At 34.2% G+C, this 15,812-nt stretch overlaps 2 protein-coding genes across 2 annotated transcripts in view; one reads left to right on the top strand and one right to left on the bottom strand.

The window, feature by feature from the left end:
• The window catches only part of UBA6 (ubiquitin like modifier activating enzyme 6), a 79,473-nt gene extending 69,985 nt beyond the window's left edge, over positions 1–9,488 (top strand). Inside the window, exons 28-33 of the mRNA XM_045834150.1 lie at positions 1,364–1,481; positions 2,803–2,996; positions 3,800–3,927; positions 4,830–4,917; positions 5,133–5,227; positions 7,289–9,488. Coding sequence (XP_045690106.1) covers positions 1,364–1,481; positions 2,803–2,996; positions 3,800–3,927; positions 4,830–4,917; positions 5,133–5,227; positions 7,289–7,424 — 759 coding nt within the window. The 3' untranslated portion in view covers positions 7,425–9,488. The remainder of the gene's footprint in view (positions 1–1,363; positions 1,482–2,802; positions 2,997–3,799; positions 3,928–4,829; positions 4,918–5,132; positions 5,228–7,288) is intronic.
• A 136-nt stretch (positions 9,489–9,624) lies between these two features.
• The window catches only part of STAP1 (signal transducing adaptor family member 1), a 39,087-nt gene continuing 32,899 nt past the window's right edge, over positions 9,625–15,812 (bottom strand). Inside the window, exons 8-9 of the mRNA XM_045834151.1 lie at positions 14,553–14,649; positions 9,625–13,082 (exon numbers count right to left, since the gene is read on the bottom strand). Coding sequence (XP_045690107.1) covers positions 13,048–13,082; positions 14,553–14,649 — 132 coding nt within the window. The 3' untranslated portion in view covers positions 9,625–13,047. The remainder of the gene's footprint in view (positions 13,083–14,552; positions 14,650–15,812) is intronic.

Genomic DNA, 15,812 nt, shown 5'->3' with positions numbered 1-15,812 from the left:
CTAGTTTTAATGTGAATTGTATAAGCTTTTTTCAGAACTCAAAGCAGTTCACACCAAACCTTTAGGGTCTGGCACTTCTAGTTAACTGATGCCACAACCAAACACATCAACTACACATTCTGACAAATGTGTTTCTGATTCCTTGACTTTTGAATGTTTCTTAAAAATGTATAAAAATATGAGATGTGTTTTTTAAGTAAGAGAGTATTTTAATTAGTGATGATGTAGCTAGTTTCTTAATTTGAGAATATTACTATATTTTGCTGTGTGTAATGTTGCACTTTTTTGCCCAAATTTTTGCAGGAAAAATAAGGGTGTGCATTATACATGGGGAATACTAATTCCTTAACTATATAAATGTTTTTAATTCTTATATTGATGCTTAGGCATTAAAAGTATAACTAGAAAACAATAATAATAACTATGCAAAATAATACCCTGGAATACAGTTATCAGTTTTGTTTTTAAATACAAATTAAAAATTAAATTAAAAATGAAAATGGAAGATGTTTTTCCCTGAAAGTTTGGGCCAAAAACGTGGGCGTTCAGTATACATGGCAGTGCCTAATACACAGCAAAATATGGTACCTTCACTGCCCTCATGCAATGTCCAGTAAGTGATTCCTTAAGGAAAAATTACTTTTATATGTTGCCCTGCATCTCTGTGGAGGAAGACATATTCTTTGGAAAAGAATAGTTTGTCAACAATCAACAAATATTTAAGGGATACCTATATTATGTATTTTATGGATTTCCTCAGTTTCTTTGAATACAGAAAACAGCTCTGTATTCGTTAAAGCCAGGCAGTTTAGTTTGAAGTAGATTTGTGAGAATCACAAATTGTTGATTAATATTAACTTAATGTTAGTGTGGAATTTTAAAAGAGAACCATATAAATTCAGATCTTACAAACTATTCAGTAAATATTTTTAATACCCACTGTGAATGTTTGTTTTAGATATATAAGGGTGAGCAAAAGTAGGTTTACAGTTATTCATATGGAAAATAATACAATAATTAATAAAAATAATGCAAAAATAAAAACTTCTGCATCCTCACAACTGTAAACCTCCTTTGCCCACCCCAATAGTAATAAGGCTTAGTTAACAAGGTGAAGATCCTGAGAAAGATTCTCATGGAGTTTAGGTGTCAGTATTAGGAGGCAGGTAATAAAGAATACATACTATAATAAAACGTACTAGTGTAAAATACATTGTACCATAATGATTAATAATCTGATTAAATTAAATGGAGTATTTCCTCTTAATGACTTATTTGATAAAACATGTAGCCAATTAGATACAGGATGTGTATCTAATAACATTAGATAACATTAATAAATATATATGTACTATATTTAAAGGTTATTCAAACAGATGAAACAGCACAGAAACCAGACCATGTTCCTGTCAGCAGTGAAGATGAGAGGAATGCTGTTTTCCAACTAGAAAAGGCTATTTCATCTAACAAAGTTACCACAAGTAAGGGGCGTTTCTTTATTAAAATGGTGTAAAATTATAGGGATTTTTATATTCACCAAGTTCTATACTCTAAAGCTCATGGGATTAAACAATAGCAACAATAATACTGATACTAGACTGTTCATCTTTAACTGTGACTGAGTTGATAATTTTCTCCACCATTGCCCTACCCTCAAAAGCTAAAATGTGAGTTTGTTATTGTTCTTTTTTCCTTTTTTAAACCTTTTTATTGAGTCCTTTTTTGGGGTGTGGGGTGGAGAAACATCGATTAGTTGTTCCACCTGTTTTTATACATTCACTGGTTGCTTCTTGTATGTGCCCTGATCAGATATTGAGCCTGCATCCTTGGTGGATCCAACCAACTGAGCTACCTGGGTGGGCCCTTATTCTGGTTGTTTCAGTCCTTAAGGTTCTATTGTGACTTCTTTTTAGCTTATGGCTACTATAACGAACAAAAAAGGGAGTCTTTATGGAGACTAACCTTTAGACAGATCCAGTTAAGTCACTTTAGGGTAAAGAAGCTTAAGCAGATATTTTTTTCTTGGCTTCTTAGTCTTCAGAATTAATTACACATGGAGAATACAAACTGACCTACATACATCCTTGATCTTAAATATAGGGAAACCAAACTTTTAATTCCTTAAAAACAGAGCTACTAGCTCATGTTTTTAGACCTGCTCACCATCTTTCTATTATATAAATATCAGCAGTTCCCAAACTTTTGGATTTTATGTACAGACAAGTAAAATTTACAGAAAACAGCCTGGATTCTCCAACTATTTATTTTGCAAATAAAAGGTAATTATCTTAGTTTATTAATTATAGTTCTGGGAAACAAATACTATCATTTCTTCTCATTTCATCACAGATCACACTACAGCTATCTGCTGAATGAGTTTTGGAAGCACTGATCTAGAAATCTTTCAAAAAGTTACATATTTTTATTTGACCAACTTACCTATTGGTTTTCAGAGGCCAAATGTTTCAGGGTAGTATTTTTGAAATCAACTTGCAAGCAATAGCCAGTGTTGCCTTTTTATTGTAAACCACTCACCAGCAGGTGTGGTACATGGCTATCTTATTATTATTATTTTTAGAAAGATTCTTATAATATGGAAGTTTCTCTAATTTAGTAGTATTAAAGCCATTATTCTAATGCCCTTCAATAAGTGCATTTCCCTGGATTTTTCTGGTATATTTCTGTCACTTAAAAGCGTGAACAGAAAGGAATCTATAAGAGAAGTAAAACCACAAAGCATTTCAGGTAGTAAAACCTTTACCACTCACTAGGAAACTTTGTTTTCCTCGTTGTTATTATCAGGTGACCTTCAGATGGCAGTCCTTTCATTCGAAAAAGATGATGATCATAATGGACACGTAGATTTCATCACAGCTGCATCAAATCTTCGTGCCAAAATGTATAGCATTAAACCAGCTGACCGTTTCAAAACAAAGCGCATAGCTGGTAAAATTATACCTGCTATAGCAACATCCACTGCTGCAGTTTCTGGCTTGGTGAGTTTATTATTCTTCCAATGAAAATGCTTCTTTTTCATCTCTTCTTTTTTCTTTTTCCCATTATACTATCTTCAACTAACACTCAGAGACCTTAGAGAAGGAGGGATACATATGGATCTTATAATTTAAAATTTTAAGGTATTTCTAAAAATAATCTACATTTTGAGGTTTTACATGCATACAAATATTTTAATATGAAAAATAAGCTTTGTCAAGATAGAGTCTAATTTTTCTTACAGGCAGTATTCCTCTTCAACATCTTTGTGTCTTCCATACAAAACAGGTGCTCTCTTTCTTGAATAAAATGAACTGTCCAAATCTTTGCTGTTGGATTTTAGTTCTTTGCCTTAAAAATATGTAATTCCTATTTGTGATTTGGGTTTCTTACAATTTAATCTTTTCTTAATGATTCAGAGTCTTTATGGTGGCCTTAGTTATTATACTATACTATGGTGTTATTCTTAGAAGCTATATAATTTTTCTGCCCCTATATTAAAAATGTTTTTAGACTATTGTATTCTTTAGTTCTGCTGTCTTTCAAAGTAGGTAGTATTACCTGGTCAATTTAATATATTTTGTAATAATTTTGTTCACTACATGTAGGACAGGTGGAAAGTCTGAAAATGTAAAACATGCTAAAGTAAGTGACTTATAAGAAATTTGTGTTACTTTAGTCTAATAGTTGATTTTACTCTGTACAGAGAAATGCTTCAGAAGAATTTAGGAAACTTAAATACAGTTAATTAAAGTCATGAATAATTTTAGGCTTTTTATATAATCAAATGACTTTTTTTATTTAGGTTGCATTGGAGATGATCAAAGTAGCTGGTGGCTATCCTTTTGAAGCTTACAAAAATTGTTTCCTTAACTTAGCCATTCCAGTTATAGTGTTTACAGAAACATCTGAAGTAAAAAAAACTGAAATCAGGTATGCATGAAGGTTTGTTTCTCTTGCATAATGAGAATGAAATAAAATTTTTACATTTCAAAAGGGAAAAATACTGGCTTCACATTTCTTTTCCTTCTGTATGCATATTGCCATCGGTTTAAGACCAAGTAAAAACACGATGTTTCTGAAGTTTTTGTGATTGAAATGGCCGTAGAACTTTCACAACATGTAGTCTGCCACACTGTTTAGCATTGTACTTTCTTATGGTTTCCTCTACCTAACTCAGATGAATTAGAAAACACTCTAGTGTCTTACTAATGGATCATAAAATGTATCTAGTTCCAAAAGCTTTGTGGCAAAGCAAAGCATTGCACTGGACCTCCACATTTCACTTTTCAGATTGGCAACAACCCAAAATTTGAAAGTACCTATCTTGGCAAGAATGTGAGAAAGAACTCTCATGTATTACTGATGAGAATGTAAAATAGTGTAACCCATAATAAGGGGAATATAGCACTAATTTCAGATATGCAGACATATACGTTCATTTTAAATATTACATGTACATACTCATTCAGGCATTGCTTATCATAGGCAAAGATGGAGAAACTCAAGTGTCCAGTAGTAGGGCACTGGAACATCCCCACTGTGAAACTGATGCAGGTGTTTAAAAAGAGAGAAGGGGAGAAAACTCTCACTAAGGCATACTGATTTATAATGAGACACTAGAAGGATCAACAAGGAACTGATGAAAATGGTTACCTGTGTGGTGTGTTGGAGAAAGAGCTTAAGGAGTATTTTTAGAAGTTGTATTTTTCTTTATTCCCCTACATTAATATCTAGCTAAATTACAAATAATGGACTTCTGGGTTATTTTTTTTTATTTGTTACTAAAGGGAAGAAAATTAAAATGGTTTTGTTTTGAATATTTTTTACAACAGAAATGGAGTATCATTTACAATTTGGGACAGATGGACTATACATGGAAAAGAAGATTTCACCCTCTTGGATTTCATAAATGCAGTAAAAGTGAGACACATTCACTTAGTTGCTTAGAGTCTGTTACTTTTTATTACATTATTTGCTTTGAGTGTTACTTTTTGTACGTAATTTCATGGGAGATTTTTATAAATATTATTTAACCCAAATTTGTTTATTCTTTTTCTACTGGTAGTAAAACATTGTCACCTAACACTTTATATTTAGATAAAGCTTTGTTTCTGTTTTTGAATATTCATTTTCAGGAGAAGTATGGAATTGAGCCAACCATGGTGGTACAGGGTGTCAAAATGCTTTATGTTCCTGTAATGCCTGGTCATGCAAAAAGATTGAAGTTAACGTAAGTATCACACACTGTGTACAAAAGACTCACAGGAATCGAAGGAGGCACACTGGAAAATTAAATATAGAGGCTATCAAAGTTTAGGTAAAAGTATGTGATTTACTCCTAACAGCAGTCAAAATGACTGAATCTGAGTGTCTTAATTAGTGAAATTTAAAATTTGCTGCAAATAATGCACAAAAATGATTTATAGAGTTGGCCGATATTTGTAGTCTCCAGCATGACATGTTTTGTGAAAATTTTACATTTTATTACATTGTTTATTTAGCAGATGACTTACTGAGTACCTGTAAAGCACCTGTACAAGCTGGCTTCAGAAAGACCTGGGTTCACATCCTTCCTCAGCTACTTGTTTTGTCATGTGAAGTGGTAGCTTATTGAACTTTTTTGAAACTTAGTATCCTGTCCACAAATAGGGATGACTGTGCATGCCCATAGCTATTGAACATTAATAGTAATGGCTAGTAGTGTAATGGCAAGTAAAGAAATATTCCATACCCTGGCTGGTGTAGCTCAGTGGATTGAGCTCGGGCTGTGAACAAAAGCATCACAGGTTCGATTCCCAGTCAGGGCACATGCCTGGGTTGCGGGCCAGGTCCCCAGTGGGGGCCACATGAGAGGCAACTACACATTAATGTTTCTCTCTCTCTTTCTCCCTCCCTTACCATCTCTAAAAATAAATAAATGAAATATTACAAAAAAGAAATATTCTATAAATGTTACTCCTGTTAATATTTTGTCATACATCTTCATCAAATAGCCGTTGCTCTCAAGGACTTTACAGTCTGCTAAGGCAAAGTAACATGTTAATAATTAAAATGAAATTGAATAATTATTATAATAAAGGTTTTACAGAATACTATGGGTACTAAGTCAAACCTTGAGATTTTATTTGAACTACCATTGAAAATGGATTATATCAGACAAAAGCACTTAGTTTGAGCAAAGGCATGCAGTGATAATAAAGAGAGTAAATGATCTATTTGAGAAATCAAGTATTTTGGAATGACTTAAGGATGTGATGGTAGAATAAGTGGTGGAAAGAATGAAAATTATATATGGGACAAAATATATTTACAAAATGGAAAGAGCTACTATTGAGGAGTACAGATTTTATAGTTCAGAGTCTGGCATGAGATAAGTACATGATATATGACATAACATTTTTACATTTTAAGAGAATTCTGGCAGCAGAGTATATTGGAGGTAGAGGAGAAATTGGAGATATCTGTCTGGAAGCTAATCCAATAATAGGGTATATAGATGATTACTTGATTTAAGGCAGTAGAACTAACAATAGCATAAATGAAGTGTGTTTCCTTCTTTTACAGTTTTTATTTTTTTCATCAGTTTTTTTCATTACAGTTACACTCAGTATTCTGTATTAGTTTGAGATGTGTAGCATAGTGGTTGAACAGTCCTATACTTTAAAAAGTGGTCCCCCCGATATTTCAAGTACCTTCCAGACATAGCTATTACAATATTATTGACTATATTTCCTACACTGTAATTTATATCCCTGTGACTATTCTGTAACTGCCAATTTGTCTAAGCGATTTTTTAGTACATAGGATAAACAGAATATAAGGGAAAAGGTGAAACTTAAGAATGTCTTTTACTGTGATGTTGCTAGCTTGCAATTGAAGATTTAAATCTTGCTTGCTTTTTTCTCTTTTCAGAGATACGGTTGAGAACAATTTATATGACCCCTCCAATCTTTATAGGAAGTATAGGAGAATTTGTTTTTTGAATTCATTGCTTTCAAAAAGCATTTTGGGTTTCTTGGGAGGCAGGTTTGTTTGTGTTAGAGGATTTGTTTCACTTTTTGCTTTTGTCTTTGAATAAATGGTTTGTATTCTTCATCACTACCAGCAGTGGTCCAAATTGATTTACTGTTAGGTGTCTTGAGTTTAGAGCTTTTAGTTAAAAAGAATGTATGAAAGCAGGTGGATTATTAGGTTTAAAAATGAAATTAAACTCTAGGTACAAGTCCAGATTATTAGCAAATCACTCATTTTAGGAATTTACCAAATATTTGTCTTTGGTTATTTTTCATAGAATGCATAAACTTGTGAAACCTTCTACTGAAAAGAAATATGTGGATCTCACTGTGTCATTTGCCCCAGACACTGATGGTGATGAAGATTTGCCTGGACCTCCAGTAAGATACTACTTTAGTCATGACACTGATTAACAGAAGTTGTCTTAAAGTTATTCCAGGACTTCTTGATTTTGGAAAGAGTGCACTTAATTCAGAAGCTAAGAAATCAACTCACAATACTATGGATTTCTCTTTGAGGAAGCCTTAATTTAAGGGAAATATCAGTAGAAAACTACACTGAAGAATTGCAGAACATTTTGGAGCATAGTGTACACTTGTCTAGTGCTTCATACATGGATATTGATCACAAGCAACTTTGAATTGGAATGTCATTTTACAATGCTTACAGGAAATTTATGGATTAACCTCTCTGAATGAATAGAAGGAAAAAATGTGTATCGATGACCAGAATAGATGAAAGATTGAGGAATTGAAAGCAGCTATCCAAAAAGTTTAATCCTATTTATGAATTTATTTGATTAGTATCTGAGGCCCAAAATAGTGTTAGGCACCCCGCACATCTGATGATTAGGCTTTGAATTTTAACATCAGTGAGAATCGGAGGGATGATAGTGATGGATGAAAAGGAGACATTTTAAGTTGTACAGTTGTAGTTCATTGTCCTGTTACCTCAGCTAGTTTAACCAGAGTTTGTTATATCACTGTCTCCCAAAGATCAGGACTTCTGTTGATAGCATCAGTGCTGTAAGCCCTGAGCAGTAGGTCACATGACACATGTTACCTGGGACTAAATGTTAATAGTATTATATGGACTCTGACAGCCCTCTCAGAAAATCCGTGAATGTGAACAGATAAATGTGGCTAACCAGTTGATTCTTCCATATGCCTTCTAATGTGGCCCTTTTATTTATTTGGAACTCTAAACCTGATTGTTGTAGTTTGTAAAATGAAAAGGTTTTGTGAAAGGAGTGTTTTTTAGAAGTAGGTGAAAACTAGAAATTAAAAAGTTATCACTAGTTGAGTCTTGGATTTTTTTTTCCTTCCAGCAAACTAATGGACAGAAAAAAATAATTTAATATTTTATTTTAAAGAGAAACATATTATTTTATTCTGCATTCCCAGAAAGGGAGTTGATGAAAATAAAAATTTATTTTTTTAGGTCTTTATTGATAGAAACTTTGTTTTCTGATGTGACCTGTTGCCGATGTTCATATAAGTGCTTTCATTAAAATGACAGAGTATACTCAACATTGTAAACTTAGTGAAAGTAAAAAGTGTTTCTTTTTTTTTATTGTTCTATTACAGTTGTCCCAATTTTCCCCCATTGCTCTCCCTCGCCTCACCCACCCTCCCTCCCCACCATCAATCCCTCTTCTAAGACTATCTTGTATTCTAAAGCCAATTTAACCACCAGAAGTTGTTTTCCTCTGGCTGCTTCTCTTCTGCTCTCCTGTTAGGCCATTAATAGGTACTTTGATAAAAACTAAATTCACATCAATATTACTCCAATTTGGTATCTCTTTATACCCTTTGCTTAACTTTCCTTTTATTATATTTACAAGTACTTTAAATTACTTTGTCCAGCAGCTGTAATTTTTTCCTTTGCAAAAGTATCCAGTTGAGAAAACAAATTTCTTTAGGAATGGAGGATGAATTTGTATGATTAACAGATAATCTGTGCATTGGGAGGTGAAGAGAAGTGGACAAGATGAATTTAAAGGAAATGACTATAAGAAGCCTTTTTCCCACATCCATCTTGTTTTGTGCTCCACGACAATACCTGATATTGTCTAGGTAGCCATTAAGTAATAGTCAACTGTAACCTAATAGCTTACCATTTGGTGTAAATTTCGATATCTCTTCAAAAGTAAATTCAGAACCATGCTATCAATTTTATTTGTAGAGATACAAACCAAATCAAAAGGGATTAAGTTCATTTTGTGATTACACCTGAAACCATTTTGTCATGGCTTTTTTCCCCTGTGGGTAATGGTTATTGCCATTAACATCTTCTGTTTAGTTCTACTAAGCTGGAAAGCCAAGTTGATGTTAATGATAATTTTTTTGTTCTGTCTTGTTTATTTCTGTACCATAAGATTACTGTTGGTGATTGCAATTCTAGGTGCAAAAATTAATTTGATTTTGTACGGTACCAATGAGTAATTTTTTACTTATTAAAAATAAATTAAGAAATTTGACAATATCTCTGTAAATCCTGTTCCATAGTTGACTCCAGAGATTCCAGTTTTACCTTTTATTTTGTGGGTAATGTTGCTTTGGCGTTTCCTAATTTTTAAGTTATGCCGTCATGGAGATACACAGTCACTGGGTGTGTTGGGACAACAAAGTGCTTTTTGCTCCTGGAAATTCCATTAAGACATCAGCGGGGGAATGGTGGTGACCATGTGAAAACCTAGACCTGCTATATCCTGTACTGTTCATTGCAGATTTTCAAGTCCATTTTGGACTTCAAAACAGTTATGTTAACTTACCGGTAAGTTCCTCTAAATTACCCCAAACGTAATCCACAATTTTAAAACTAGTGAAATGAAGACAAAGAAAATAGTTTTCTTGATCTAAAAATTCACCCATAATGAATACTGTCAAAAATTCATTCCAATCATAAATGTATGATTATTTAAATACAATCACTAGGTGTGAGTTTGTTATTTTACTTTTAACTAATTCAATAGGAAATTGAGGTCTTGGAGATCACAGTAAGTAATGAGGTAATTTGCATTTATTTTTCTCTCACCTTGTCCTAGCTTTTTTTTTAATTCAAAAAATTAATATTGAAAAGAGTACATAAAATGTAAATACGCAGTTTTATGGAATCATTTTAAGGTCACTGTTCTCAAATCAATAGAACAGTGACAGCAGCCTGGAACTCCCCCTGGTAGTCTCTTTCCAATCCCAGCCAGCTTCCCCACACATACCTTCTGGCAGTAATACTCCCCTACCTTCCGTGATAACTATGTCTTTGTGTGTTTGTTTTCTTTTATTTGAAGCCATGTTCCATTTGATAGGGTTTTTTTTTCATGTATAATCTTTATTATATATTTTTTCCATTCCATTTAGTCCCCTTATACCTTCCTCCACCAAGCAATCACCTCAAGTTTTAGCGTTACCACCTATGTATGTACTTAAAGAATACTATTTACTTTTTGATGGTTTTTGAACTTTATGTAAATAGAATCATACTGTATTATTCTGTGGCTGCTTCTTTCATTGAACAAAAGATTCATCCATGTTGTCTGTAGTTATTCTTCATTCATAATTTACCTTTGCATTAACATACCACAATTCATTTGCTCATTCTGTTGAGTGAAGGCAAGTCTGATGATTTTAGTTTGGGGCAATTACAGTTACCCAGTGAACATTATTAATACAATATGTATCTCCTAGTGCAAATAAGGTATAACCTAGGAATGGAATTGTTTGGATAGAGGGTATCCATATCTTAAATCTTATTAGATAACAACCGTTCTTCCTGAGCAATAGAGATGTCCTGTTTCTCTACATCTTGGTCAACACTGGTATTAACAACAGACTTATTAGTAAAATTTTACTAGTCTGGTGGGTGCGTGGTGTATCTCATTGAAGTTGTACTCTGCATTCCCTAAATACCATTTAAATTGATAACATTTTCATAAATTTATTGGCCACTTTGATCTTTTTTATAGTGTTTTTTCAAGTCTTTTGCTCATTTTTCTCATTGTAAAAGGTCTTTACAAATCCTGTTCTTTGTTAGCTATATAGTTGAAAATATTTCCTCCCACTCTGGCTTGCCTTTACTTCTCTTTATGGTATTCTTTGATAAAAAGAATTTGTTAATAAATACTGATAAGTATCAATCTTTTGTTTTAAGGTTAGAGTTCTTTGTGAGTTTAAAAAATTGATCTGTACCCAAAGGTCATGAAGGTACTTCTTTATATTGTCTTCTAAAAGCTTTATTTTTGCCTTTGCCATTTAAATTTTTACTTCACAGGGGATTAATATTGTGTTTTCTGGGAAGTGCCTCACCACCACTTACCAAAGTTCATTCTTTTCTGTAGTGTCACTTTTCTGTAGTGCCACCATAGTCAGATGTCCATACATATCGTGTGTGTGTGTGTGTGGCAAAAGTAGGTTTATGGTTGTAATTACACAAAACATAGATAATGATAAATGATAATTATTGTATTATCATTTATTAATTATTTATAAACAGCTATAAACCTACTTCTGCCGCATTCTGTGTGTGTATATGTTTCTGAATTTTTTGTTTCTGTCCTATACTTCTGCTTTATACTATCTTCACTATAGCTGATATATTGGTTTTGCTGTTTGGCAGAACTAGTCCTCCTGGCTTGTTTGTAAGAGTATCTTGGTTATTCTTAGCCCTTTGTATTTTCAGTTCTCAAATTTCTATTTGCAAGTATGGAAATGTCACTCTTGCAGTTTCCGATTGCCTTGCCATAATTTTCAATCTTTTATATACCTGAAGATGTGTTTAGTAATTCTAAACTCTGAAATTCTCTGGATCTGTTTTTACTTTTCTTTTGTTTCTACTAATCCTCATTTCTTATTTTAAATTTTTATGTGTAATACTACTTTTTGTCGTATGCCAGTATTACATTTGAAAAATTATAGGAACAAAAAAAAGAAAAATTATAGAAACAATTCAATGCCCAGCATGATAATTTTCATCCTCCACAGAAATTTTTCATTTGCTCTACCAGACACTTGGGCACTAGTAATTGTGTATAATGATATTTATACAGCTTAATTAATAATTATCAAAAACTGGAAACTACCCTAACATTTTTAAATTGGTGGGTGGATAAGCAAACTGGTATTTCCATACAGTGAAATACTATTCAGCCTTAAAATAAGAGCAAGCTAGTAATACATACTGTACGTGTGTGAATCTAGACATTATGAGTGAAAGAAATAAGTCTAAAAAAGATTCCATACTGTGATTCCATTTATATGACATTCTGGAAAATGCAAAACTATAGCAATAGAAAACAGACCAGTGGTTGCCAGAGACTGACAATAAAAAGGGCTAGTTACAAAGGAAGAGCATTAAGGCATTTTTGAGGTGATCGAACTTTCCATATCTTGATTGTAGTGGTGGTTGTCAAAACTAATATGACTGGACACCAAAAATGTTGCTGTATGTAAATTAAATTATTTTTAAAAGAAAGAAAGATTACCCCTGTACATCAAACATACCACTCCTGGGATTGTTCAGTCACTTCACAGCTTCTCCTCTTTAAAAGCTCCAAGAAGGCAGGCCCTCAGATAATGTAGTTCAGTGTTTTGCTACAACATTGATAAGCCCCTGTAGGAATTTAACTCTTGTATCAATTAGCCTATGATAAAATTGGTTTTGTTTAACATTCTTTCACTTAAAAGTGTATAACCTCTCAATAATTTAAGTGAGGACTTGATGAACTTTATTGTCAACACTAAGAATTTCTAGCCCAAGGACATGCAGATCTCACCTTCTCTGAGATCTCGTGTTAGGCCCCAACCAACTTCCTTAAGGATTGGGGACCACATGAAGAAAATGGTTCAGCCCAAATTGCTGATGCACAGAATCATGAGAAAATAAAAGATTTGTTGGTTTAACCACCATGTTTTTGGGGTGGTTTGTGAAACCGCATGTTTTAGAGGTGGTTTGTTACATAATGCTAGGTAACTAACACAGTATCATCCATGGCGGAGGTAAATTATACTGGATTTCCCCCCAGCCAAAATTTTTTTTTTCTTATTTTAGAGTTGTTACAGGCAATCCTTCAGTTTCTGGAAAAAAAAATTTAAAAGTTCATTAGTAGTAGTAATAGCTCATTCCCAGAGGTTTCTAAGTTCCCGCATAAAGCCCAGGTAATGTATTTATGCTGGACAGATCTGTAATAATGTGTCATCTCTAGTGGTTATGTTTTATGAGAGAGAGCTGCTCAGAATTAGTGTACAGAAAAGGTCAGAGATGGAAGAGTGAGAGTGCTGGAGGAACCAATAACCTGTAGATGTCAGAGACTAGGGTGGGGTGGCGTTGCGGCCGTTTTTCAGTATTTCTAAAACCCTGTGTTGTCTCAAAGCTAGAAATTGGCTTAATATGCAGAAGTTAAAGGAAGGTATATTTCATACTCAATATTAAAGAAGGGTTCTCTGACGTGAGAGCTGACTAAAAGTGAACTGTGCTGCCTCAAAAACCAGTGAGGTGACTATAATTAGAAATTTTCATACAAGCTGAATGGTCACACCTTAGAATTGGTTTCTGTACTGAGTCTGAGGGTGATTCTGTAACAGTAAGACACTCTACTGGATAATTTTCTAAAGTTCCTTCAGAATGAGTTTTGAATTATTTGGCATTATAAGGTTTATAGCCATGTTTCAAAACTTAAACTTTTAAAACTTCTACCCTTTTAATTTGGGAGCTTTTCCAGATAATGTCATGATGCAGGTAGCCAAAGTCATTTTCCCTCATGATCTGTAGGAACACAGTCTTTGGATAACTGAATCCAAACAAGCTGGAAATATTTTTCTCTCTCCTGCTTATGGCTTATCAAGTAACCATGTACCAGGGATTATTTCAAAGGATGGAGAGAAACACAAGCAGCTTCCCCTGCTGTGCCAAAAACAGGTACAAACAGGGCCAGTTTTACCTTATGTGAACATGGGGTCTCATGCTTGGTTCAATGATCTGCAGTTACTGTTTTAAAATCTGTCTACTATCTATAATCTTTTTTTTTATCTGTAGTTTCTTACCACCCACTCACTCCTCGTTATCTTCACTGTACTTCTGCCTTCATGGTGGAATAAGAAGACCTCTCTCTCAAGTCATCTACTGCCTAATGGCCAGTTCCCACAGTCTCTCCTTAATCTTCATCCATTTCAATGTGTCCAGAGCATCTGACACTGTTGACAGACCCTACCTTTAAACTTCCTGTTTGGTTTCCATGACTGCGTATTACAGTTTTCTTCTTATCTCTGAATTTGTTTGATAAAGCCATATAGAATAATTAAATGACGTTACTAGTCATAACACATGCCTCCGAGTTTTTATTTTTCTAGAATGGGCCCATCCTCTAGCCGCCAGGATATATTGGTACTCCCTTATTTTCACAGGGTCAGTGACAAAATGATTTCTAAGTGGGTAAATTTAAAAGCAGAACTAAAGTCCTACCTGGTAGGTATTAAAATCATAATACAGGGTTTTGTTTTGCTTTGCTTTGCTTTCCTTTCCTTAGTACAGCAATGAAATGAACATACCGAAGGTTCCATCAGTTGAATATATAAATGGTCGTAAATTCCCTCGAGTCTCCTTCATGAAATAATCAATGACACTAAAAAGGTTTGGGAGTGTTACCTGTATAAAGAGAGAGTGAGAGAAGGCTCAATGTCACCTGTGTAAAGATAGAGTAAGATAAAGCTCAACTGAAATTCAGTTGAGATTGCTGTGTATTTCCTGACCTCCAGAAAGTCATATCCATACCTCACTTCGATGGCTTACTGAATGGTTTTGCCTACCTGTGCATTTTACTTCTTTCTAATCATAGCTGATTCCCTGTTGAGAAATTTCCCCTTTCTCATTGGTTACATTTTGGTGGACAATAATTAGGTACTCTGCTCTTCCCTAGTTACTGCATGATAGTGTGGCTCAAATTAGGTCAGAAATGCTCCCCTCCTGAAACTTGAGCTTGAGAAGAGGAACAAGGCGGAAGAGTAGATTTCTAATCAAATGGTTTTTACTGTAACTGCTTCCTAATCCCTGATTTTCCAACCTTCCAGTCATGCTATGTGCTTCCTATGTTCTTTTATTTATTTTTGTTTAATTTATCCATAGTTGGTTTCTCCTGCTTGAAACAGAGAAATTAGCATTTTAATATTTCATTGTGACTGGATAATTTGCTTGGCTAGGAATAACAAATGCGTTGCTACTCCCAATATTCCCAGTAACCTTAAAGAGGGAAAAATTCAGGAAGTGACAGCCTGGTTGAGGGTGTGTTGAGGAGTGTGAAAGGAAGAAGAATAACCCAGGCTGTTAGCTTTCCTTACACTGGGGACAGCTTGTGCTAATGACAGATAAATGAGCCCAGCTCACCACTCACAGAGACATTCTTCTTCCCTGACCGTTGCTTCCACTCACTTGTAGTTGGATTGCCCTTCAGCAATCTAGTTCTCTGTTTCTCATTAAAAATTTTGAAAAATCCCAGTCAGGCATGGACATGAGCATGGAGAAGCTCTGGGAAGCATTTAGAGCAAAGGTTTAAGTGGAGTATACAAATCAGCAGGCGCCTTACTCTTGGCAAATGTCACTACTGTACTCTAACGGTTATGGTTGAAACAAATCCAACCATACTGACCCTTTCTCTGATCAATACAATGGGCATGGGGGGACAGGAGAGCTAGCAGCTCAGTTTTACAAAATGTATTGTCATTATCTTTGAGAACCATGGGTTTCATTTAAGTGATATTTCCTGGCCCAATCTTTGCACCACTGCAGCCTAAGACCTCAGGGCTAACTTCCCC

The sequence above is a fragment of the Phyllostomus hastatus genome, unplaced genomic scaffold (assembly GCF_019186645.2).
Source record: "Phyllostomus hastatus isolate PE091 unplaced genomic scaffold, TTU_PhHast_1.1 phas_contig_196, whole genome shotgun sequence".
Classification (NCBI taxonomy): Eukaryota; Metazoa; Chordata; class Mammalia; order Chiroptera; family Phyllostomidae; genus Phyllostomus; species Phyllostomus hastatus.
This window is presented reverse-complemented; position numbering and strand designations above follow the sequence as displayed.